This window comes from Catharus ustulatus, chromosome 6, assembly GCF_009819885.2.
Source record: "Catharus ustulatus isolate bCatUst1 chromosome 6, bCatUst1.pri.v2, whole genome shotgun sequence".
Lineage (NCBI taxonomy): Eukaryota > Metazoa > Chordata > Aves > Passeriformes > Turdidae > Catharus > Catharus ustulatus.
This window is the reverse complement of record NC_046226.1, coordinates 39,528,595-39,554,569: the sequence shown is the minus strand read 5'-3', so window position 1 is coordinate 39,554,569 and position 25,975 is coordinate 39,528,595. Positions and strand designations below refer to the sequence as shown.

General features: G+C 49.6%; 2 protein-coding genes across 5 annotated transcripts in view; both read right to left on the bottom strand.

Moving 5' to 3' along the window:
* Positions 1-1,092, bottom strand: part of DGKZ (diacylglycerol kinase zeta) — a 53,544-nt gene extending 52,452 nt beyond the window's left edge. Inside the window, exon 1 of the mRNA XM_033062321.2 lies at positions 292-1,092. Coding sequence (XP_032918212.1) covers positions 292-530 — 239 coding nt within the window. The 5' untranslated portion in view covers positions 531-1,092. The remainder of the gene's footprint in view (positions 1-291) is intronic.
* A 4,887-nt stretch (positions 1,093-5,979) lies between these two features.
* The window catches only part of CREB3L1 (cAMP responsive element binding protein 3 like 1), a 64,445-nt gene continuing 44,449 nt past the window's right edge, over positions 5,980-25,975 (bottom strand). For 2 of the 4 annotated variants that reach the window (XM_033063149.1, XM_033063146.1), the window contains 10 exons: positions 23,407-23,567; positions 21,773-21,851; positions 20,705-20,865; positions 19,919-20,068; positions 19,106-19,164; positions 15,853-15,921; positions 13,476-13,575; positions 9,360-9,480; positions 8,674-8,917; positions 5,980-8,273 (listed from right to left, as the gene is read on the bottom strand). In XM_033063149.1, coding sequence (XP_032919040.1) covers positions 8,237-8,273; positions 8,674-8,917; positions 9,360-9,480; positions 13,476-13,575; positions 15,853-15,921; positions 19,106-19,164; positions 19,919-20,068; positions 20,705-20,865; positions 21,773-21,851; positions 23,407-23,567 — 1,181 coding nt within the window. In that variant the 3' untranslated portion in view covers positions 5,980-8,236. The remainder of the gene's footprint in view (positions 8,274-8,673; positions 8,918-9,359; positions 9,481-13,475; positions 13,576-15,852; positions 15,922-19,105; positions 19,165-19,918; positions 20,069-20,704; positions 20,866-21,772; positions 21,852-23,406; positions 23,568-25,975) is intronic. The other 2 variants (XM_033063148.1, XM_033063147.1) reach the window with 2 other exon arrangements.

Sequence of the window (25,975 nt, the reverse complement as noted above, 5' to 3'; positions counted from 1 at the left end):
ACTGCCTAGGAGGCATCAGAGCCCCAGGATGGGAGAGTTGGGTAGAAGGAAAGTAAGGGGATTTGCAAAGATGGTAATGAGACTGCCACTGCAGAGGGGGCTGTTGCATGCAATGGGAGGGACTGGACTAACTGGTTGCCTTATCTCTGTGCCAAGATGGTTTCTGGTGGGAATGTGGTGGTGGCTGGTGGAAAGAGCAAACCCTGACCCCATGGGAGGGAGATGCCTCAGGGACAGACCACTCCAGTGCCCCAGCACAGCCCTTACACTTGAGGACCCAGGTGTTCCTACCTGTAGGAGACCTGCTTTCTGATGGCCAAGTGCAGGAACTGCTCCTCCACCTCTGCCACGGCCATTGCCCCTCTCATCTCCTCCCAAGCTGGATCCATGCTGCGGACGCCCAAGCGTTGTGCTCGCCCAGTGCTCTCTGTATCTGCTGCTCCCCGGAGGCTTGCTGTGGCTCCCCTGGCCACCTCGCCATCACTCCTGGCAGGGGAGAAGTCTCTCCAGCTCCCAGGACCTTCAGCCATGCTGGACTGAGGTGTCTCTCTCGGCGAAGAGTCCCACTCTGCCCCCAGAACCTCTTGGGCAGCCTGGTCTTATCCCACACGGTTCCACAGTGCTGCTTCGCTTCGCCTCCCCAGGGCCCTGGGGCAATCCCAGCAAGGCTTAACTCCCTGAGGGAGCACAAGCACGAGAAAAAAGTGTCCAACTTTTTGCAGTGGTGTTTATTGGCTTCTTGATGTCGGCTTGAGTAGCTGAGAGCCAGCAGCTCAGCCTCCTGCTCTCTCTACTGCCCTGCCGCTCTGAAGTGGAGGAATATCTGACGCACACCCGAAGATGTTGGTGCTGCTCCACGGAGGTGCTGGCTCCGTGAGAGCAGTGGGGAGGGAGTGGGGAACACAGCGTTCTCTGGAGAAGCACAGTCCAGGGATAGCGATGCTTGCGAGTGAGCAAAAAAGAGCTTAGACTGCCTTCTGCGAGGTCCCTTGGAGCCAGGCGCATCCGTCACTGTCCCCAGCAGCAGCAGCAGAGCGGGAGCAGCAGGGAAAGGTAGGCAGTGAGGAAAGTGCCTGTGCACAAAGCCTGGAGCAGCTCTCAAAAGACAAAGCAGAAAGTGAGCATGAGTGTGTGCTGTGTGCGTGGGGAGGGGGCTGCGGGGAGCTGCATCCAGCAGGCAGCCTGGTGTCACCTTAGAGACACAGGAAACTGGCACTTAACTCTTCGGAGTCTGGGATGGCAGAAAAGGCTGATAACTCAGCTGCCCCTCTCTGCCCGCAGTCCAGCTAGCACCTGCCTGCAAGGGCTGCTCAGGGACCTGGGTCTTGGCCACTTGTCTTAACCAGACCTGCTGTCAGGTGAAGTCAAGTAGCCTGGAAAACTGCATGACCGCAGCAGCCCCAGCAGAGCAAAGTTTCCTGCTTTTGTGTCTAATCATCCAACAGGGATGACATCTGTCCAAGGGCCCCAGCTGTGGACAGCGATACCCATCTGAGCAGAGGTATTGCTATGCAATGGCCTCTGTCCTTCCAGTTGGCTCACTCACCTCCTTGCCACCAAGGAGGCCACATTATTCCTGATTTTTCCTTATTCAAGTCAATTTTTCTCCAATTGTGGCATCTAGGGGTAGAAATGACCTTTTGTTCTCTACCCACGTCCATCAGAAAAGTTGCATCATTTTATTTGCCTGAGCTGCGACTGGACTTTGTGACCCCAGTCTCAGCCCAGCCTGGTGCTGCAGATGTCAGCTGGGGTAAGAGATCCCTACAAAACTCCCACACGTGCCTGATTTCTTCTGTCCCAGATTTCACATGCTGTGCCTTTACCTGCTAGGCCCAGGAAAATTAAAACTTGGTGTCAATAAGAGCCATTCCCGGCATCATGGCAAGGTTCTATTACCGTGTATTGCCAAAGAGCACATTGCAGTCATCTGTAATCCCAGTGTTTTCCCGTGAAAGTCTGGCATGATGGGAGCAGGAACCTGTCCTTAACCTGCTCTGACTGTTGTATCACCTTGGGAGTAATCAGGAGCATCTCATCCCTTGTGCCAGCACTCTCCATCACCTCCATGTGGCCCTGTGGCACCTCTGCTGCAGGGTACTGGGAAACAGCACATTCTCATGCCACTTTTGACCCCAACCTGGGAAGCAGCAGGGACTGAGGAACTGCTGTGGCTTTTCCTGGTAACCACAGCCCACTGGCAGCTCCAGTTCAAGTTACCAAACCTTTTTCTCACCCTAAAAGTCACAATGATATCTCTCTCTGGCTGCACCTCCTGGGGGATTTATTTCTCTCTGGGGCACAGCAGCCCCCAAGCCCACTCCTCCACGGAATCGTGACTGGCAGGAAACCCCACATCCTCCTCGCTGTGTGACTCAGCCCCTCCAGCCCCCACAGGGGTTTTGTTCTCCTTGAAAGCTGGAGTGCTGATGGGTGAGCCCTCCCCCAGCAGCACTGTGCACAAGCACAGCTGGTTCGGGAAAGCAGTTTCACCCTCACTTGTGGGGACAGGGACCTGCCTGGGAGCTTGCCACTACTCCCTGCATGGGTGTATGGCCCCGCTCCATATCCTCCTGCTGCTGGCAGCAGGCTGTGGAAAGGGAGAAGCAGAGGGTACCCATCTCACCCACAGTGAGATGCTTCTCTTTCTGCCCTGGGCTCTTCCTGGCCTAAGGAGCCCCCGTTGCCAGGTACTATGGGAGCCGCCTTCAACTGTGCCAGCTGGGCTGTCAGGGCAGGACAAAAATGGGCTGCCCAGAGAGGCTACAGGGGATGCAGAATGCTGAATACAGGATGCAGAATTCCCCTCTTGCTCCCAGGGAATTTTGGGAAACATCTGTCTTGTCCTTTATGGTTAAAGAAGTTTGTGGCCACCTGGCTGAGGATGTGGATGGCCAGTAAGGGATGGATACAAACAGGAAGTTGGGTGAGAGCAGGGTTCCGACTTCCAGGGAGGAAGGAAGGAAGAACATTTCTCACTGGTGGATGTGTCAATGCCATAGGAAAGGAGCTTCAGGGTGAGAAGCAGAGGCTCTTATTGCAGGCACAGGAGACCCCTGAGCCAGGCACAGCAGAGCCCTGAACTAATAGCACCTTTGGTCAAGTCAGAGTGAAGAGCTGGACAGTGGATGCCTCCTGCATTCCCAAGGGGCCTGATCTTGCTCCACAGAAATCCTCTGTGTGGGGAGGAGCTGCCAACAGAGGATTTCTACCTTTCTACCCACGTCAGATTGTATAGCTGTCACACAGGCAGGGCGGGCCAGATTTTGATTGTCTGGAGGAGACATCACAGGATATGCCTGCATGAGGGGATGTAATGGATTGCACAGGCTTCTGCATCTCTCTTGGCCTACCTGACTCTGCTGGATGTTTCATGTTTCTGTCATGAATGGGGTCACCCGTCACTTGGAGCATCCTGAGGACTTGGGAAGAGCAGGCAGATGCTGCCTGAGCATGATGAGGCTGGACAGTAGGATTGGGTCAGTCCTGTCCTCCTGGCACCCTTCAGCTGAGCCTGGTCACCTGCTTACCTGGTGCTTACCTGCGAACGTGGGGGACACTCAGGAGTGTGCCTCTCTTGTGCCCTGGGTAGGAACTTCCTTCTGTGTGGACATGTGTATGCAAAGGCATATTGGTATTTACCATACCGACCTCATCCTTGTTTTTGCAGGCATAGGCAGGACATGAGCTTTCTAGAAAGCAGCATTTCTACTGAGTAAAGCTCTGTGAAGGTACAGCTGACTTCCTTGGGCACAAGAACCTCCACTCTGGTCATCTCCAAGCCCCATTTCAGCCACCAGATTAGAAAATCAACACAGATTTGTTGAGGCAGGCCATGTTAGTGTCCATCCACGTGCTATCACTGCTAACAAGCCCTCCAGCACCTGGAGGGTGTGAGGGGGTGCGAGGGGGTGCAGCTGCCCTATTTTCCCCAGAAGGTGTCGAAAAGCCCAGGCTTCTTGCCCGGTAGCAGGACCAAAGCCTGTTTATCCCATGATGAATATGTGAGACAACTGCTAGCACACTCCCAAAAGGGAGCACCAAGAGGGATCATGCCAGGCTTGGAGAACATGGATACTCTCCTGCAAGCCCTAACAGCACGTGTCCTTCTGTGACAAACAAAACATACCCACCAGGCTGCTGCCATGCACTGTCAGTAACCCTTTTGGCAGCAGAAAGCCACAAAACCTAAGCATATTCTCTTTCTTGTTGTTTTTAATTGGCCTGGTAACAGAACAATCAGGAATAATTTGTCTCTGAAAAACAAAGTCCATGTTCTGTTAGCATTTTTTTTCAAGCCTTGTATGAATTGACAGTGCAGAGGCTTCTGAGAAATGTGACCCTGAATGGGCAGAAGCCCAACTTGTTGTGGCAGAGCTCAGCTGGGGCACTTTGAGCAGACCAAACACAACTGAGTGAGGCTGAAGGTGACTTGTAAAAAGGGTGACTCTTGCTTTGCTAATTCTCTCAATCTGCTCTAATTAGTTGCTGTAGCCAAATTGGTAGGTGTGATTGGCTGGTGCATTTTGGGAGGCATAGCGAGGATCAAAAGATCCAAATTTGCCTGCTTTAAGCAGTTCAGAGATATCTGTTAGACTGCAGAATTAGGAGGATTTGTCAAGATGAAGGAAAATTTTCTCCTGATGGAAGGGTTGTGATTGGTCTGGCTGAGTTAAAGGAGCCAAAGCCTGAGAGCTCATCCTTTTAAGAGCTTCTGTCTTGCACCTGATTTGGAATGTGCATGAAGGGTGCAGGCCAAAATCTCGCTGGAAGGCAATTCCCAAAGAGCTGTGAGAAGTTTCATAGGACTGAGCAAAGCAAGCTGAGCCCTTCCTTTGGATAAAATCTGATGAGTGCAGGGAGCAGCCCTACCCCATAGTAGGGGAATGCAGGGTTAGGAAGCTGCTTTTGGATGAGATGCTGCAGTGAAAACATCAGATTCTCAACTCACAACTAGTTCTGGCCCAGGAAGAAACTGCAGGGCAAGGTCAGGCAATTCCTTGCATTGGTGGGTGGGGAGGGGAAGGGAGCTCTGCATGTGTCTGCAAAACCATGTCAGACTAACCTGCAATGGATTGCACATCAAACTCCCCTTTGGCAATACAGACCTGGCTCAGAAGAGAGAGTTCCTGTCTATCCCAGGGGCTGTTCAATGGCCAGAACAGTCAAAACAGTGAGGCAACAGCTTTATTCCTCTCCACAGAGAAACTATAATCTGCAGAAAGAGACCTCTGTAAGCTCTAAGCCTCACATTCTGCTGTGACAGTCCTGCTGTACCAGCCCAGACAGACGTGGGAGATAAAGACACCTTATAGCATCTCTGAAAGGAACTCCTGCTTGGGCTGACTTCCAGACATGGAGGGCTGACTGCAAGGAGTGGCTTTAATGACCAGATCCTAATGAACCCACTTGAAGCTTGCTAGAAAATGAAAATTTGTTTTCTAGATCCCCTGTTGCTTTATGTTTCATACAAAATCAGGACAAAACTTATCAATTTTCGTGGATATAAATGGACTGTCAGAGGTACAGGCTGACAGAGAGCCAGGACCCAGGTTGTTGCCCATTTGAGTGCAGTTGCTGTTTTTACAGTTGATGAAAAGACTTAGGTATTTTTTCAGACAGGACAGGTCCATCATGCTGTGAGCTATGTCTTTGTTGTACAGACCCTTGTATAGCCTCTTCACTGAAGTAGCTCTTTGCTCCTCATATACTTTCTTCCATGATCTTCTATGGGAGAGAAGGAACTGAGGTAGAATAGTTCTGACTTTTTCAGAACTGCAAAGGAAAGGACAATGACAGTGCTGCTGGAAATAAATCATGCAAGTTTGCTTCTAGCCCCTGACATGGAGCATGAAGTCCCAGTACTGAACTGATTTTACACATGGCCAGGGAACGGGAGAGGGAGCAGGAGGTGAGGAGCTGTGCATGTGGGCTGGTGTGACAACCGTGCCTCAATGAAAGCACCTGTCAACTCAGGGCTGATGCTGCATCTTTTTATTTTATTTTTATTTTGCTTCATAAAGCAAATGCAGAGCAAGTGATAGAAGGAGGAGAAAAGGTGGCTTGAAAACAAAACAAAACAAAACAAAAACCACAAAAAACTAAGAGGGAAGAAGCAGCTGCTGGAGTATAAGTGGAAAGTGAGCTGCTACAAGAAAGAAGTTCACAGATGCCAAGCCCGCATTAATTCTTAATAAAATACAATACTGAAAATAGGATCTGAGAGTCTCCAAAATACAATATCTTAAGGGATCGGCAATAATACAAAATAAGTTTCATTATGTACAAACGAGTTCTGCTCTTGATCTCTGTACAACGGTGGGAGTGGGAGGCATGGGGACATGCTCAGTGGAAGTGTTGGGGTGGAGGAGGGTGTGCTTGGACCTGGCAGTGGTTCTTTGTGCTGGGGTGGAGGATGGGGAATGCAGTGGTATCTGGTGACCAGCGGGTCCCGTGGGTAGAGCAGAGCAACGCTGAAAGCCTTCCTCTTCATCACCCCACTGGCCACGCATGCACGATTGCAGCCGGCTGTGTCCAAATTTTCCTAAATAACTTGGAGGGGCAAAACCAATTTTCAATAGGGAGAAAAGAAGGATGTGAGGGCCCTTCCCTCATCTCTCTCAGTCCTTGAACAAGAGCCATCCCATCCTTCTTCTACAGGATACCTTCTCCACTCCCAGCCTGGGGGAAGAGGAGAGGCTGGGGCAGTGCAGAGTGAGTCCAGGGTGCTTGATGAGAAGCAAGCAGAATTGGAGCCTGCTGTGAGACCTGGCAGAGTGCACAGGGACTCCCGTGTTACATATGGGGCAACCTGCCACATCCCAGATCTCCGACACTCGTGTCCCACATTGTCCTTCCATCAAATGGCAGCTGAGGGAATAGAGTGAGGACACACTTCTGCTTTTTTGCAGGACTTTTGCTGGAGAGGAGGAAGGGTCAGAAATGGGTGTCTGGGTGCTAAAGAGGATGGCATAGACTTGAGATGATGTCACTTCAACACCAAACTTGGCAAGTCTGGCGTGAGAGGTGGTATGGTATGACTTTACTATCTTTGCTGTCAGAATTTAGAAAGAAGAGGTCTAAAACTGTCTTTGGTGACCCTGGCCAATTCCAACATACCACCTCTTTCCTGATAGATGTACCCGTCTCCAGAAATGCCAGTATGTCCTCAGTGGCTTTCACAACACTACTGTGCACACAGAGGATGTGAGGGGAATGATGGCTAATCTGACAGCCCTCCAGTGTGTTGTAGAGCTCTCCTTGGTGGTTCCTAGGAAGACCCTATTAGACATGAAGCAGAATCAGGGATGGAGAGCTGGGATGGGTGTTAGGTTATGGGAATGTGTTTTTCTCACTCACTCTCAAAGGAGAAGGCCAGTAGAATGGAAAGGGAGAAGACCACTGACCTGGTCAGCACTGCACAATAGGGCCCAAGCTGGGAAGAGAAAGAAAAATACCACCCCTGCCAAAACAGGGGTGCTAAAGATGGGGAGAAGTGGATTGTGAGGGAAAGTTGTTCTCTCTTTCAGAGCTCTGGTTACCCAGAAGCTGCTGGCTAATGTTTATGGTGATTTATCTGTCTGGGATCTCTCTCCCCCACTCCGTTTGTGTGCAGATCTTTGCAGATAGTTGGTGTTGAAGTTACGTAGGCATGTCCATCAAGAGAAAACTAGAGCAAGGAAGAACTAGGCTTTCTCTCAATGGAAACAGAAATATACTAACATATGGAGGGCAAGGAATGAGCTCAAACTCTCCAGAGCCATCTCTCCAGCACCAGCATCACCCACTTCTGAAACCCTCAGACAGGACAGTAAATCCAGCACTTTCTCTTTCCTTCAGGTGCATCTGATGTAGCCAAGGGGTACACATGTGGGGACAGCCCCCTTGGTCTGGAGGCTTTGGGGAGTGAGCTGAATAGTTTGTGGGCTTCGCCTGATCTCCCTCCTCTCCAAGGTGAGCCCACATCCATAGGGTAGTGCTCATTTAAGCAGGAGGTAAGGCCAGAGGAAAGGGAGTCTCAGGGCTTCTCCAGACACTTATTGCTGGTTCTGGCAGTCCTGTGACTCCCCTCAGAGAGATCAGCACTAATGGGGATGATGGGAAAGGGGAGGAGCTGAACCCAAGGCCAGTTTAGGGGTGTCTAAATGCAGTGTCCTCTCCTGCCAAGTCCCCTCAGTTGCTTGGTGAGGAGGGAATCCTGCAATCAGACAGATGAGGCCTTGAGGTCCAGCAGCTGCTACAAGAATTCAGTTGTCTCACTGGAGCTTGTCTCCCTGAGGAAAAGAAAAGACAAGGCATCAGTCAAGGTTCATCGTAGCTTCCTATGCAAATTCACCTCTCTGTATGCCCAGCTAGTTTGCTCTGACCAGGATGAACTCCTTCCCCAGGGCACTAAATGGAACACAAACCTGGGACCACGTGAGTCATGTAGCACTCCACATCTTTATGCAAGTGGGACACTGCTTTATGGACAAACTTTTGCTCTAGAAAATGATCTTGTTCTTATGCGCTCCCTACCAGCACTGGCCTCCTCCAGCCACTGCTCTTAGCTGACTGCCTGTCCCAGGCAGCTCAGCTATCCTTAGCTTGCAGCAGAGAGGACAGACACGCCTGCTGCTTTCCCCCAGACACCATGCTGTGTTTTGGGCTCAGAAGGTGGTCCCACCTGCTTACCTCGCACGGAATTGCTCTTTGAGGTGGTTGAGAGTTGGGTCCGTTTGGTTCTGGTCAGGACCCTCCTGCGTTTTGCTCAAATATTTAGCCGTCTCATGTGTCCTGGCCAGATGAGGCCTTCCCTCCTCAGACTGCCTTTTTTTGGCCTCCCACCCCTCAGGATGGTCCATGGTTAGGAAGGAGCTATAGCTCTCTTCTAAGGAGCCAGCACCCTCATCATAGAAAAGGAGGCTCCGTGACTGAACTGGAAAAAAGGAGAGCATTGGTTAACAATGAGGACAAGGTCTCTTGCAATGTGTGTGGTTTGTGATGGTGGTTTCAGCACATGCTCACCCAGCCTTGTCCATGTGTAACTGTGAGGATACCCTCCTCCCCCCAGCTTCATGAAGCAAATGCCCACCCTGGACACACAGCTTCTTCAAAAGACAACCAGTCTCCCCTGGAACTTTACTTTCATGTTCCTTCCTTTGACATTTGTCATGTTTTGGGACAATGGTTAACACAGAATGACAACAGGCCCAACAAGGAGCTGTTATGGAGTTTGTACCACTGACAGATTAGGAGTTTTCTCTTGCCACAGTCCCAGCATATGGGGTAGGCACAGAGGTGAGGATGACAAGGGAGTGTTGAGAGAAGAGCTGGAAATGGTTTGACAAGTTGAAATGGAGGAACCATGTTAGACTCACTCTTACTAGTTGTGTAAATGTCTGGTGCTGGTGTTGCTTTCACTGTCTGTGATGCCGAAGAGAATTCAGGGAGACAGGGCATCAGGGATCCCAGGATGAGAACGAAGCAGAGTGCCAGCACCTAGAAAGGAGATCAGCACAGAGTCAGTGACACTAGCCATGAAGAAACACTCCCCCCACAGCACAACACCATGAGGCTGTGTAAGAAGATCTGGTCAGAGTGACAGCTGGGTACCTGTGGTCCCCCAGAAAAGGAAGGGGCTTGCTGTGCTAATCTCTGCAAACTCAAGAAGGGAAGTCAGAAACTTCCTCTTGTTGCTTTATTTGGACTATTTCTGGTTCAACTGTGAGAATTTGCCTGTCTTATTGAGGAGAGATAGTGGAAGGCATAGCTGAGAAACTGAAAACAAGGGAGACAACAGAAGGGACAAACTCTGCCTTGACCAAAGGGAACCTGACCACTGGCTTAGCAGGAACTATTGTGGGCCATAAAGAAAACAAGCCCACTGTGAGAAATCTGTGAGGTACAATATACAGAGCAAAGTTAAACTACTATCCATGCAAGGACAGAAATGATAGTAGAACTGCAGTTGCCTAATACCTGACAGTAAAGATGCAGGATTCTAGGAAAGGGTTAAATTTATGCTGGACGTATAGATTTGCAGGACCATGTGTCAGTGCCTTCTGCTATCAGGCTGATCAGTCAGAGCTACTAGGCAGTGATAACGGGAGAAAAGTACATGAAATCTCCCCTGAAATCCCCCTCAGGTAGATCTGGAGCTAGCTGGAAATTCTGCCATAACAGTAAAGCTTCAGAGTGAAATGCCAGTGCTGATCATAAGGGACTCTATAGAGCTTAGGGAACTGCCAGTACAGAGCAAGAAGGGACACATGGGAAATGGTACAGAGCCAAATTATTGAACACTTGTGCACCATGCACAGTCTGTAATTACCTGCTGCCAGCCTAGTGCTGAGACTGAGCAGCCAAAGAGGCGATGCATCTGTTGGTGATTTCTACTACCTATGTAAAAACTAGCAGATTTGACCTGGGTGGATGCCAGCAGCAATTACTTGACTGCTTTTCAGAAGTCACCTATTTTGGAATACCTGTGCCTAAGTAATGCACAGAAGCTGGTGCATCAAGGTAATTTTGACCACCAGTGGATTCCAGGAGATGTGGAAGATGAAATAGTAACATGAGGATACTGTGTTATGTAAAGAGGGATTTTAATTATCCAAACTTATCTTGGCTGGTTTTAAAGTAAGGACACTAAATGAAAGCAACATAGATGCTGTCTAAGCATGTCATATCAGGCATATGAAGAATTTAGAATCCTTATTCAACAAAAACAGAGGAAAAAATAAATTCTGAATGGATGTTGCTTGGAATTACCACAGCCAAACACAACTTGGAAAAAAGAGAGGCAGCCCTGTAAAGTCTGTTCTTTCCTTCTAAAACAAAACAGGCTTTTTGGGCTGAGAAAGAGCAGTATACTTAACATCTTGCTTTAACATGGCTTTCAGCTGGGGTTTTGCAAAACAGCACTGTTTTTACTCTGTTTTGTTTCAGGTTAATTCTGATGCTCTGATTCACTTCTTCAAACTCTACAACACTTCATAACAGTAACTTTTGACTTGATTCTGAATAACATTTATGTCACAGCTTTTTGACCGTCTCATTATTTGACCTCTTAAAATTGAGGGAAATTAAACTAGAGAAAACTACTGCAAAACCATTTGGAAAAGTGGAGGCAAAATTAATAAAAAAAAAAGACATACTGAGAGTGTATTTATCAAAGGGTTCGCTGTCAAGCTGTGAGGAAGTAGCAGATGGAGTAGCAGAGAGATCTGTTACAGATCTGGCAAGATTCAGCGTTTTTAAGCTTGACTTAAATGATGGACTGTATCAAATCTGCAGATGGGAGAGACTACAAGTAGACTGGCTTTTGGTCAGTATTCAAATTTGGAATGATCTTGACCATGGGAAGAAGTGGTTCAAGAGAACAGTGAGAAGATTTGTACAGAAAAATGTGGAGACCTGCTGAGAGCTCTGAGGTGGCAGGACATCAGGGGCTACATGTTTCTGTTCTACAGAAGAGGCTTTGGGAGTTAAATTGATCCATAAGATGGGTCCAGGTCAGTGTCACTTTCCAAAAGGTGAATCTCCAAAGCTCAATCATTATGAACAGGCTTTCTGGCTGGATTTGTACTGACCTTCAGGTGGAACTCTATGCCCAGCTTTGGGCCCTATACTTCCAAGAAGATGCAGGGCCATTAGAGAAAGTCTGGAAGATAGCTCTAGGAACAAGCAGTGATTCAATAATTCATCCTTCAAGGGAAGACTGAAGAAATCACAGTGATTTAGCAGACCAGACTGAAGGGAGTTGCTCAAAAACAGGAGTTTTCAAATATGTAAAATGCAGCTGCACAAAGGGAGAATAAACAGATCTTGCTTACAATGGGCAGAAGCAGTTCCAATAGGCTTAAGGTGCTGCAAGGAAGATTGAGACAAGATAGCAAGAAAGCTTTATTTGGGAAAAATAACACAGCAGTGTTATAGGTTGTCTGAGGAGGCTGAGGACTGCTTACCATTGGAGGCCTTCAAGAATGGCAGTACAAATATCCAGCAGCAATGACACAGGGCTAAAGAAAAAGGGTAGCCTGCTCCACTCCCATGCTGCAAGACACAATGATTCTACATATCTGTCATGATAAGGAATGCTGTATTTGAAAATGGAAAATGAGAACTCAGAGGCTTATTAAATGAACTGGTCAAAGATAGAAGAGCAAATTATAAATTCTTGAAATGCTTCAAAGCTAGGAAGTCTGAGAGAGAGGCTGAGTGGGCTGGGATGCCTACAACAAAGGAAGAAGCAAGAAGAGATGAGACATTGTTGGGAAGCCAAATTAGATATTATATCAGCCTGTAGCACAGGGGATGTCAGGAATGCACCTCTTCTAGACTTGTTTATTCCAGGTAGTAGCATTGAAGAATTGCTGAAGCCAGGGGTGCTCTGATGAGCTGTTGCATTAAGGAGCAATGAGTCACTGGGCTCAGCTGGGTCACACCCAAAAATGTGAAAAGAACTTGGGAATTAATATAGAGAACAGGGGAAAAAAAAGACAGTCATTAAAATCTGGTCTAACATGGGGGCAGCAAAGAGTAGCAAAAGATTGAGCAGATTTTGAAAGGAGGAAGTGCTTGAAATTACAGAGCAGGGGTTTTGGAACCAAGGAAACTCATTGAACCAGGACCAAAAAACAATCCCTCAGGACACTGAGGGTGCTGAGAAAGCAGGACAAGTAACTCATCATCTGTTTGCATTTTGTGACTGCTAACAGTACAGAAGTGATAACCAGATATAGATAACTCTGACAAAATTTTAACAAGCAGCTACTATGACAATCCTGCAAAGACATCACAGGGGTGAAGATTATATTTTTACTATGGATCAGAAACTTTCCCTCAAGAAAAAAAATGAGATGAAGAATAAACAATTGACTCTATTTATGGCTACACACTGGCATGCCCTAAAACTCCTCAATGAAGCCAATATTTATTAACCATGATCCTCCACTATGAGGCAAACAGGGATTACCAAAACAACAGACAACCATGGATTATTATGGTTAGTCGAAGGGACAAAGAGAATTCCAGCTGGATTTAACAAAGGCTATGTGCAAACATAGCAACAACAGATGCCATTTCTTGCTGATAAACACAAGGTAATGTCCACTGGGATGAATACTTGGAGTGTTCATCTGCCCTGCTGAGTTAAACATTAAGCATTACCAGCTCAGCAAAAGAAAACTCTGCCCATTATGATGGAAACTCATTGAAGATTTTTGCTGAATGGCTAATAGCTAATTAAAAGCAAACAAAGTGTTTTTTCGCCCAAAGAAGAAGGCAATGAAAATGCAGGAATGATTCTAATGTTGCATGAACAACTGATGTATGTATGACACAGGGCCCAGCTCTGGTGACCATAACACAAAAGGAAAGAGCAGATGTAACTGACAACAGAACTGGGCAGCAGGGAAGAGGGCAGAGACAGGCAATCACAAAGCTGTCTGGAGAAGCATGGGCAATAAGGAAGATGGAAATGAAGCTTATACCATTAGACAGGTCCCAGTCTGCGTGGAAGCCATTTTATAAGGTCTGGAGACTTTCCCAGCTACCAGAGCCTGAAGCTTCTGTAACTGCTGGAGCAGAGTCCTGTGATAAGAAACAATGCATATCAAAACTTAATAAGGAGGTAGAAGCCAGTAAGTGAGCCAAGAATACTACTACCCACTTCATATTGTACTTTGATTTTCCCTTCTTGTGAAAACAAGTATCTCCCCTTTGCTGTATATTGCTTAAGTTCTCTGACCAAACACGTTTGGGAAACAAGAAACAAAAAAGAGTCTTACCAGTGGGTCCACCACCACCTTCACTGCACCTACCCACTATTATGAATGACCCATTTTTTGCCAGTCAATTCCCAGAGCAGTGGAGAGCCAGTGTACCATGAAAACTAAGGTCTGGCATGGAGGCTAAACTTTGTAGATAGGTCAGACCTTTAGCACAGGCTTGCTTGTTCCCACTTCACTCAGAGACACATACTCTGAAGCTCAACCTGTGCCTCAAACTGTGGTGGAGAGAGAAATAAGAAACATGTGATCCCCTTGAGCTTCTTCAGTCTTGGCAAATTCTGCAGAGGAACGTAGGCAAAGCCAAATCTTGAGTTCAGCAATTAATTAATTCTTTGACTTCCCTGGCTGGAACACATGCTAAAGTCTCTTTGCCCCATTTAACTCTTCATGGGCATCTGCACACATAACACAAAACAGTGGTAGGTGCTACCAAGAGTTACTGAACTCTTCACTGAGCTGGTGAAAGAATCGGGGATGAGGGAGAGTACAGAGCACACAGTTCCCAAGAGTTGCATATTATTGAAATGGAGACTATTGCTGACTTTCCCTCTGGGAGCACTGACTGTTTTACACAAGCATGTTTGAGCTTTTGTAAAATGCCAGGTCCTGGAACCAGGAGATTGCAGGAGAATCCTGGCTTTATCCCAGTTCCAAATCCTGTTTTGTTGCCTGTACATGTGGAGAGAAGCATGGTGTCCCACTGGGAGTGCTCAAAACGCAAACCCAATTAGAAAGAACACAGTGTGTATTTTAAGGGGAAAAAAAAAAAGAAAATCTCTTGGCTTTTAGGCTAGCCTCCTGATTTTTCAGGGTGCGGTTCACACTTTTTTCACAGCAGGGCTGCCCACACTCCCAGAGAAGCCAGGGGGCAAGCTGTGCCCTGTGCATGAGAGCAGCTGGGCAGCTGTATCTCTGGCTGACAGGAGACCTCTGGCTCTTGCACACCTCAGTCAGATCATGCCTGGCAACCCCCAGTCCCAGCACCCATGTCAGGCCTGTAAACCAAGGCCACTGTACTTGTGTCATGGATGGGGGGAAGGTGTGCAGTGGCGCTCTAGGAGTACTCCACGAGCTGTGATGGCAGCTGAGGAGTGGGTGAGAAATTGGCTCTCTGTCTATGGTTGTCTCCTTCAATTTGAGCTGATATAAACGGGGTCATAGAGACATGCATCCTCTGCAGTTTACCCTGCCCTTGCTCACACCTGTTGTCCCCAGTAAGAGGGGGCAGACCTGGACTCTCCTTTAGCTCCAGCTACCTATCCCCACTTCAGAGTGGAAGTCTTCACTATTTTCTTCCAAGGAAGCAAATTCCCCCGGTGATTGGTTGGCCAGCTCAGCATTTTAGAAGCACAAGTGCTCACCAGAGCTTTGAGTGAGGAAACACGGAGCCTAGGGTAAGAGAACTTTTCAAGCTATGGGAGCAAGCTTGCTCCTTTCAGGTTACCAGTAGCAGCAGATGAGACAGAGATTCTTTGAGCTTGCTTTGCCCAAAAGAGGCTGAGAAAGGGCTGGAACATCACATGCACAAGGAATTGCCCTGGATTTGGTGGGAGTTGGGATCTCTACTTTTATTAGAAGAATGGGCTTTCCCTGTATTCACCAAGTTTGTTCAGCTTTCTCAAGAGAAACCTGAAACAGCCACAATATGACCAGGGCCTTATATTTCTCTGAAGAGCCCAAAAGCAGAAACGGCGGGTCTGAGAGGCTGGTATGAGAGACCTCCCTTAATGCATCTGCCCTGGAGACAGACAGAGCCTGGAGGGGAATGGAGAAGGCAGTAGAGCCCAAAGGATTGCAGGGAGAAGGACGAAGAGATATGGGCAACATGCCTTCCCTCCCCCTCCTCGCTGCAGAGTGTCCTGGCGTCCCAACACAAACATTCCAGGCTTGCTAACCAAACCCAGCTGCCTCGTTGCTGTCATGGGCTGACAACCAGCACCTCACCAAGCAGCACCCGTCCAGGAGCTGGGGGAGCCTGCTTTTCTCTTCTTGTCCCCCCGCTCCAGTGCTCCTGACTTCCCTTCCTACCCACCCTGCCCCACCTTACCCACAGAGGGTCAAGTCTAGCTTCTCTTACCTGTTTGCGTTTTCTAAGGTCTCCACTTTTTTCCAGAGTTCATTGTTTTCTGTTGTGTATGTCTCTACCCTATGGGAATAAAATTCATAGCCAGTTAGTCACAAAGGCCAGAGATTAAGACAATGCACTCCTTGCTTTTCATGTGGTATGGAGGCTCAGTGGCTTCATCCATCATCTGAAATCGAATGTTACTTGGCCCACCTGATTGCAGCTAGCCCCAAAGGAGCAGGGATGAGACTGCAGGTGGACAGTTACATGTTACAGTTCCCAGTTCAGGGTCTTCTGAAGGTTGGGAGAGACAAGAGCACCTGCTTACAGGCAGGTCAAGTCAGGACAGACCCAAAGTTATGCAGACATTTCCAAACCCCCCTAAGAAGCATGAAAAAGGAGGAGAGGGACAAAGTCAAACCTCTCTGTAAGAACCTGCCTTAGGCTCTGGACCCTGGCTGTGAAATCCAGGCCACTCTGTGCAAACGCTGGGCCAGCTCCGACTGCAAGCACTTGAGGGCAGCAGAGAACCTGCAGACTCCTTCCTACGGCTTCCGACAGAAAGTGGTTGGGCTGCAGCTGGGACAAGGGAAGGGGAGTGCCTCCAGGTCGGGAGAAAGGCAAGCCAGAGTCGCAGCCTGATACTGCTGGAGGTTTGCAGCACAGCTTTTGAACCAGGCGTTCCGTGTAAAAATTGGGCTTCCAGCTAAAGTGGCAAACTGAATGGGGAAGGGCCCAAGAATAGGTTTTGACAAACCAGTTTTTAGTAAGCCAAGTTGACCAAAGACGTGTTCTATTAAAAAAAAAAAAATCACTGAATGCTGCTTTTGGTTCACATTTAAACCTGGCATTATTTGAAAGCCATCTGTCATAGCAATGCTTTAGCGTAACAAACTGCTGAGTACATACAGGCACCACAGCCACATCTGGGGAGGAGGCCCCAGCACCAAAGGCCCTGGACCTGCCCTTTGAGAGAGGTCAGCCAACCCCTCAGCCCTGGCTTGAAGGTCCCCTATGGGACACTAGATGGAGGTGATGTGCTCTGATGCCTGGACATACCCATGCACACTGAGGTGTCCTGAATCATCTGCTTTAATTGAGCATTTGTGTGCAACTAGAGAAGATTAATAGCATCAGGGAGAAGAGTTAATAAAAGTTGGGTTTGGGGGTTGTTTTTTTCCATTTGCTGATCTCAGATGGTGTTAGTAACTGGGAAGAAGATTGCAATTATTCAGAAACATGAATTTGTGTCTGGAGTCCAGCATTCTTCTTTGCCTGAGAATGCACATTAAGGGTTGCTGCTACAGGAGTTATTTTCTACCCAGTCAGTTCATGTCACATCACCTTAGGCTTATGCCTGCCATGCATAGGAGAAAAACAAGGTTGCAAGGAGAAAAACAAAGCTAATGCAGAGAGTGGAAGTGGGAAGAGTGGGGAATAACTGTAATGCAAGGTTTTTCTTGCTGTCATGTGTTTGTGTGTCCACATTCATGGGAAGAGAGGGGGAAAAAGCCATGATCAGTGCCCTCAGACAGTTTGCCACTTATGGGACAGACAAAACAGAAGCAACTTCTAGTGGGGAAACCCAAAATTCCACCTTGTTGGCAGCCCAAATGGCCTGTGTTTTGCAGGGGACCAGCCAAATGAAGCAGTTGGAAACACAAAACTTCTTGACTACAGTAATTTCACGAATACAAGCCGCACCAATTTGACCAAAATTTTGGTGGAAACCCGGAAGTGCGGCTAATATTCCGGGGCGGCTAATACATTAACAAAATTCTAAAAGCTGCCAACACGGAAGTGAGAGCCCGCGGCAGCCCCAAGCCAAGCTGGAGCCCGGCCGGCCCCGGCAGAGGTGGGAAAGCCTGGCAGAGGCGGGGCCAGCAGTGTGGGGGGCGGGCGGCAGAGCCTGAGCCAGCAGGGCGGGGCAGGGGGGCGGCAGAGCCGGGTCAGTAGGGCGGGGGAGCCTGGGAGAACTGGGGCTAGCAGTGCAGGGGAGCATGGCAGAAGCAGGAAGGCCGGCGGGTGGGGCTGCCTGGCAGCGGGGGAAGCCCAGCAGAATCGGGGCCAGCAGCATGGGGGAGCCCAGCGGTGCGGGGGCCTGCAGTGCCGGCCAGGGCGAGGAAACGCGGCGGCGGTGCAGACGGGAGGGGGCGGCCGGCGAGCCCGGCGGCGGCAGCCCGCCGGCAGGGCTAGGGAACGCGGCGCGGCGCGGCCGGCGAGCCGGGCGGCGGCGGCGGCAGCCCGCCGGCAGGGCTAGGGAACGCGGCGCGGCGCGGCCGGCGAGCCGGGCGGCGGCAGCCCGCCGGCAGGGCTGGGGAACGCGGCGCGGCCGGTGAGCCGGGCGGCGGCAGCCCGCCAGCAGGGCTAGGGAACGCGGCGCGGCGCGGCCGGCGAGCCGGGCGGCGGCGGCGGCGGCAGCCCGCCAGCAGGGCTAGGGAACGCGGCAGCGGGGCGGTGCTGACGGGAGAGGGGGGCCAGCGAGCCCGGCGGCCGCGGCAGTGGCTGGCCCGCCGGCAGGGCGACTACGTAAACAGCGCAGCGGCGAGGAGGCCGGCATGCCTGCCAGCGGCGGCAGTGCCTGGCCCGCCGGCAGGGCGAGTACGTAAACAGCGCAGCGGCGAGGCGGCCGGTATGCCTGCCAGCGGCGGCAGTGGCTGGCCCGCCGGCAGGGCGACTACGTTAACGCAGCGGCGAGGCGGCCGGCATGCCTGCCAGCGGCGGCAGTGGCTGGTCCGCCGGCAGGGCGAGTACGTAAACGTAGCGGCGAGGCGGTGCTGACGGGAGAGGGGGGCCAGTGAGCCCGGCGGCGGCTGCAGCACCACCCGGCCGGCCCCGTCAGCAACCATGAGCGGGCCGAGCCTTCCTGGCCCCGCCCCGAGCCAGTAAAGCCCTCTATGCCGCGATCCTGTTACTAATTGGCCAATTTGTGAAAGCTGCGCACGGATTCTCGTGACGAACGAAAGTGCGGCTAATATTCGGGGTGCGGCTTATCTATTGACAAAGACAGCAACATTGTCGAGGCACCGGAAGTGCGGCTTATAATCCGTGCGGCTTGTATTCGTGAAACTACTGTAATCTTTATCCTGCGAGAGGATTTCTAGGAGGGAGGAGAGTAGGGGCAGTATCCCAAACCAAACTCCTGGGCAGCCAGCCTTGAAGGAATTGTACTTTTTAAGCAATCCAGAGACAAAACACTAGAAAGGGGGCCTGTGCATGGACAGTATTCCTTTTTTCAAAGTAAGACTGAGAAGAAGAAACTTACTTTTTCTCTAGACATTCTACATACTCTTTCTTCTTCCTGCGGCTCTCCTGAGCAGAGATCTGTGAAGGGAGCAGAGGGGAGTCAGTATTATAAGCCTCTGGACGTTTCTTTGTGATCATGCATCTTGTCTATTTACTGCACACACAGCATCCTTAAGGCAAATGGGGAGTTGCTATTCCTGCTGATCTCTAGGCCAAAACTGGGGGAGATGGATGCTATAGGTATGCAGCCTTTCTTGGCTTGTAGCCTGCAACCATTCTTTACATTATGCCCCTCACTGCTGAGAGCATCTTTAGGGTTACGTTCCACTCCTCTGACTCACATGGGTATGTGCTGCGGCCATTGGGCTGATTCTGCCCCAGGCCACTTCTGAGTCACTGGGTGATTAGTTCAGTCTCATCATTTCTCCCACAGGATGCTTTCTAACCTAGTCTAAAGTCTCACAGCCTCTGCCTGGCTAGTGAACACTGCATCACCCTGCACCATGCATGGCTTCTTTGGTTTCCCTGTCCTTGCAACAAGGCCTGCCCAGACCAGTTTGTCTGATCTGTGGACCCTATCCCATGCCACACGGTCCCAGGAGCTGGGCTGGAAGTCACACTTCCCAGATATGGCTGTATGCAGAGCATGCAAGCAGAGATGCCTCTTGGCACCATTTCTGTGGGTTGGGAGGCTCGTGCTAGAGTACCAAAGTCACAATCCCACCTTTTCTGAGCTGTAGCGCAGTTGAGGAAGCGAGGGTAACTATACCACTGCTCAGCTGAGGATGCTCTGGAGTCATGGGAACTGCATGATTACATTTTTTACAGTCACCTTGTTCTTGATTTTCCTCCTGACCCTCTTCAGTGCTTTCTCCTCTGCTTTGGTGAGGGGCAGCTTGGTAGGAATAGGGTAACCCTCTGCAATTAAGGTGCGCTTCTCCTCTTCAGTCAAGAGCAGTGGGCCAGAGGTTCCTTGTAACTTCTGAAACACAGAGAGCATCCATCAGTGTCAGCAAGGAGTTCTACCCTTTGAAAGTGATCCTTCTTAAAGCCTTACAGAGCAGCCAGAGGCTGTACACCTCAGAATAGAATACACTGCTGCCCACTGACACCAAACAGATGCAGGGCAGTGTTATTTCCTATTCTCAACCTGATCCTGGGGGCACAGCTCAGCAACTCCTGTCCTCTTTTACTTGAGAGGGCATCTGTTCCTTCACAGTGAGGCTGGCTACACACTTGCATTGAAGGACCCTGCCAACAAACTTCTGGGCAACAAAATTGGTCTGGTTATGGGAATTCTGAGTAATTCCTCTCTCTCTCATTAGCCTTCTCAGAAAGTCCTCTTAGTGCATAGGCCACTTCCCAAAGTATGGATGAAAGACAGCACCTGCTAAACAAGGTAGCTGCTGGTAGACATGCAAGATTCACTGTGCCTCTTCTCACTCCTGTGAGCACATCTTGTCTCCACATCCTTGTGCTAAGACATCACGTTGCCTTGACAGAGCATTTCAGCTTGGAGACCTTAGCAAGGGCAGGAACCTCCACATAAGCCTTGGAATTCCTACAAACCCCTCTGAGCAGCAAGGAGCCCTGTGTCCCAGCCCTGTTGCCTCCTTACATGTGGTGCTGTGAGGAGAGGTGAGGAGGAGATGGCAGTAGAAGAGCGAGGAGCAGGCCGGGCTGGGCTGGAGGGAGGCAGGGACCGAGGGCTCTGAGATCCGTCACTGTCACTGCCATGGCTGCTGGGTGGAGTTGGAGGCATCTGCACCAGGTCATCTACTGAGGAATAAGGAGATCAAGTCAATGACTCTCATGTCAACCTGTTGGTACAGGCGTAGGGCCCTGCCATAACACAGGGCTGAAAGGAGAGGGTGATGAGTTTCACAAGATGGGGTGAGTCTGAGAAAAAGGCTTGACTGAGCACTGCCCAAGACAGAGGTTAGACTGACCTCAAATGTACTAAACTAGGAACTGCAGAGAATCTGGCAGGGCTTTGCCAAGGAACTGAAGGTATTTACGAATCAATAAGGTACTCCAGTGTCAACCAAAATGAAGTAAAAAGCCCATGATGTTTTGCTCTAAAGCCTGTTCATAAGTACAGGAAGCTCTATGAGAGCAAAGCTCTTCCAAAAGCACTGCACGGCTCACACAGTTGCCAGCACACTTGATCCAGTGGGGCTCCGGTCACTCAGTTGGTTTCCAAGCACTTGAAAACTGTCCCCACTTTGTACTGGAGAGCCCTAGGGGCCTTAATAGAGGTGGGAATATGCCTAAGGAATGTCTCTCTGCGGCAGTGGGAGTTCCCATAGTGCTTTCATTTGTGCATCGGCAGATTTTCAGATGCTTGGGTTTCTTTCAAATTAAACTGGATCCTGAATTTCCTGACTTTCAGATGGTTATTTTTGGATAGCTCTACAGTCTCTCTGAGGATTTTAAAGGCACTTTTGCATATTTCCAACTCTGAAGTAGCCTGTTTTGCCTGGGAGTCCCTTTCTGAACAATTCTGTGTGTGGCTTCTGATGCAGACACTGGTCTGAGTTAGAACAGTGCAGTGCCCACTCCTCGGTTGCTCTCTGCCCCAGTGCTACATTATATGCACAGCTCTGCCTTCAGGTGTTGTCTTTCTGCCATGTATAACAATCTGTAGTTGAATAATACAGTTGACCAGGAAATTCTATCTTCTTACCTGTAGGTACATTTAGAAACTGGTTCACCTCTTTGGGTTCAGCTTTGATTACAGGTGCTGGAGCCATTTCTATAGGAATCTGTGGAAGAGAAGCAGAAAGAGCTCTTGGCCACTGCCACCTCCCCTGCTCAGAAGGCTCCCATTAGTTCTGTTCATAGCCACTGCTCCCCTTCTGGTTGTCCTGCCCCATCTCACAACTCTGCCCCAAATGAGCCTCTCACCATGGAGGAAACCAAGAGTTCAAACATAAGCCCCTGAAGTCTCAGTTGCTGGGCACACAGAGTGCAAACACATTTAGAGAGGAAGTGGCATTGGCAGATGTATGTGCTGCCAAGCAATGCACTAAGATGAATACCTCCAAAAGGGAGATGACTTTTATTCTTGGCAATTCTTCCTTTGATAGACCCAGTGTAATTTAAACCTACCCCTGGGTTACCATGGGAAGTCCCTCTTTCATCTGCCTTCACTACAAATGTGAGTATAGAGGTTGTACAGAAACAGAACAACCCTGCTGTCCTGAAAATGTGATTTTCACCAGGACCACTGGGCAACTGTTTCCAATCAGAGGGCACTGAAAGCTGAATAAAGAGTAAATTTACTCCCATCAGTGTTATGCTGCCCCTCAACCTCCTGGCTTGCCAGCCCCCAGCCCACCATAGGGTGGAGTTTTTACACTAAACAGACATATTGCAAACTCCTCCAGACTGTAAACACAGCTGAGAAAGCACCATGGTATGGCTGTTGAGCATACACAGAAGAGATTGGAGGGCACAGCAAGTTCAAGCTGTGTAAATAATAGAGGAAGTTTATGCACAGTTTTGGCTAGAAGAACCCATTTGTTTTGGACGGTTGTTTAAATGGGAAGATGTTCAATATGAGTGAAAAAAGGAAGTGAACCCCAGAGATGCTCTACTGCTATCTATTGAGCTGCTACAAGATAGGCAAGGTCTGTGTGAGACTGGTTAGGCTTCTCATCCAACACAGCTGGACTCAAGGCTAGCTGAACAAGCCCTCAACTTATACCCACATACCAGTGGCATAAGTGAACCTCCTTCAGACAAACAGACTTCTTAAGAGTTTAGATATGACCAAAAGAGTTGGCCCCTTGTTACACAGAAATAAAAAATTCTGCTGCTTCATAGGAAAAAGCAAGCAGGACCTGTAGTGGGACCAACATTTCCAGTGAGCAGCTAAAAAGAGTGAGAGGCCATGTAACACGTCCAAAGCCATGAAAAAGACAGTGGCAGAGCAGAGGTCTCTGTGCAGGAATAGTGAGGTCACTGGTATCACATGAATTTACACTGTTCTCTGAAAAATTAGAAAAAGCCAAGAGTGGCTACAGAAATACTGGCACGTTGGAGGGGACAGATCTCCAGTAGGTGCAAGCTTAAAGCTTTCAGCTTTTGTGCTAAGGAAACATGTTTATATTTAATCAAGACTGTAAAGCCTCCTGCACTACCATTTCAAGAGGAGAATGATAAACAATGCAGTATCTGGGCTTTGTAACACCTTCTCCTGCCTGTTCAATAGCTAAATCACCTTGCAGGACCCTGCAGTCATATGGCTGGGTCTGCATCACCAGGGGTGCTGCTGTGTGAGAGCCCGGGTTCCTGACAGATCTTAGAAGGACTCACCTCCTCAGGGAGTGGCAGTCTCTGCAGAGGGTTAAGATTCAGCACTGGTATGGAGCTGGCAGGTAGCTGGGACTCAGGCAGGTCTAGAGGCAGGTTCTGTTCCTGTTTCACCATGATGGAGCAGAGCTTGGGCCCCAGTGACCACACTCCATTCTCCAGCTCTGAAACATGCACAACATGAGAGTCAAACTCCAGCAAGAACAGGGCAAGGGAAAAAAAAGCCATGCAGACAGCTTCCTCTGACTGAGGAGGCTGCCTTTCCAAGTTTAGCACTGTCACCACACAAGCATGTGTAGGCCCACAACACAGAGTACAAAAAGGAATAAGCCCCCAGTGTGTACTCCCCAGTGTGTGGGGGGCAGACAGGACAGAGATTGAGGAATTGTGTCTTTGCTGTGCTCTGGCTATACAGCCCAAGCCCTGGAGGACAGCTGCAGGGTTTCTTCACCCACTAATGTCTAGGTCTCATCCTCTGGAGCTTATTTATATTCATGGCTCCTCAGTGAGAGGAGGATGCTGGGCTGTTGCTCCTTAGGCAGCATGGCCAGCATCACAGAGCAGCCAGGTGTGTTTCCAAGAATAGCACATCTCTGTGCTGGGGAGCTGGTGAGAGAGCAAGCATGATGACAGCGAAAGGCTGACAGTGCTGCTTTGGCCTCCTGATGATGTGTCAAGTGCCAGGGCTTTGCTGCATGACAGAAGAGAAGGAAGGTCCATTTCTGTGGAAGGAAGCCCACAGCAGCACGTGCCTGTGAGGCTGCTTCCACAGCTGCTCCCCTCAGTCTCATCTCTGAGACTCTCTTCTCTACCCTGGGCTGCTCAGGGGACTGCTGTCCACAGTTCTACCCTGCTGCCATTGCTGGCAGGGACAAAAAGCAGCAGTGAGGGAAAGAGAGTGTCTGAAGAGAACTGAATGGAGCTGTGGGGGCATGCTCCCCTTGCCTCCTGCCTGCTCTGTCCCATGCACATCTGTGGTGTGAGCCTCGCTTGCTGCTGGAAGTAGAGATCCCAGATCAATGGGAAAAGGACTGCTAGGCAGGAGAGCTGCCTGGGTTCTGCTCTAAAGTTTTGGTCTTTGCTCTTCAAATACTTCAGCCTGCCAAAAGGCTACTCCTAGCTGGCCTGTAGCTTGCATCCTCCTTCCTAATCCTCATCCCTTCCCTTTCCCTTTCCCTTTTTATCTGACAAGTAAAAATACGTTTGGCTTGACATAGGACGGATTATTGCTAAGCATGTCACCAGAAAGAGCTCCAGTTGCCTCCACAAGGCCACAGTCTGACTCACTCTCTAACCTCTCTGCACTGCTCTCTGCATGCAGCACTCTCAGTCAGGCCCAGGGATGTTGCCTAGCTGTCTGCTGCCCAAAGCAGTTCTGCAGTGCAGGCCTCAGCTCAGAAGATGTCCTAGCAAGAGGAGAGAGGGAGAAAGCTCTTTCTCTGCCCCAGAAAAGCCTGCATGAACAAGAGTACAAACAAGCAGCTGTTCACGTAGGAAGCGTCATCTGATCTAACTCAAAGGTACATTAACATTGTCTTTGCCCTGCTCAGCCTCTGTTGTCTTCAGGAGAGGCCAGGGCAGCATCCTGCCTCTGGCCTTTGCTTGGACAGAGTGGTGCTAAAGCCCAGACAAGAATTATATATGATAACACAGTGTTGGCCTTGCCGATAGAATATGTTGTTTTCCTGTGCTTGGTCTGGCACCTCTTATTTCTGCCTAGACAGGTCTCTCTTGCAGATGTTCATTCCTTCCATCTGCCTCTGCGACTGGTCATCTTCAAGCACAGACGCAGCTCCTGTGGCTGCTGTGCGTGTCTCAGCTGCGTGTGCTGCTCTCAGTGCTGCCGGATTGCTTTCTAGAGCTTCCCACAATGCAGCAGGGCTAATGTCATCAGGCAGCATCTCACACAGGGATGCACTTTACAGCTGAGACAACACAGAGCCTACTGAGCAGACACACAGTAGACTGTGTTTTCTCTGTCCTGCTAAGGACACCAAACCCATTGCTGATAATGAAGTCCTAGTTACCCTGGTATGCAGACAAACTCCTTCTGATGGAGGGGGAAGGAGGCAAGGTGTCACACAGCCACAAGTGTTTGTGTCCAGAAAATTTGGACTAACTTCTGCCTTTCACAGAAATGAGAGACCTTTAGAGATCTTTCAATCTATCCCACTGCTCTAGGCAAGTTCAACTAAATCTGTCTCAGGCCCTAATAGATGATTCACTTGAACCCTTTGAAAAGTGCTGAAGAGTTCACAGCTTCCCCCATTTAAACTCTTCTATGGTTTTGCTATGCCCCCCGTGGGAACGTTTTGCCTACTGACTGCTCTGAAGTTCCTTTCTGTCATTTGAAGCCTTTAACTCCTCATCCTTTCTGTTCCAAAGACCTGCATTTCTCTTTTTCTCAGATGTGTGGGGTATCCTCTGTCTGTGAGGGCTGCTGCTGAAGCAAGCTACCAGACAAGGGAGAGCAGACCACCAAGGGCTCTCCCCATCAGACTTGACTCAGAGAGAGCAGCCCCCAGTGCTGTCAGTCCAGACAGGCCAAGGAGCAGACACCCAAATAAGTATG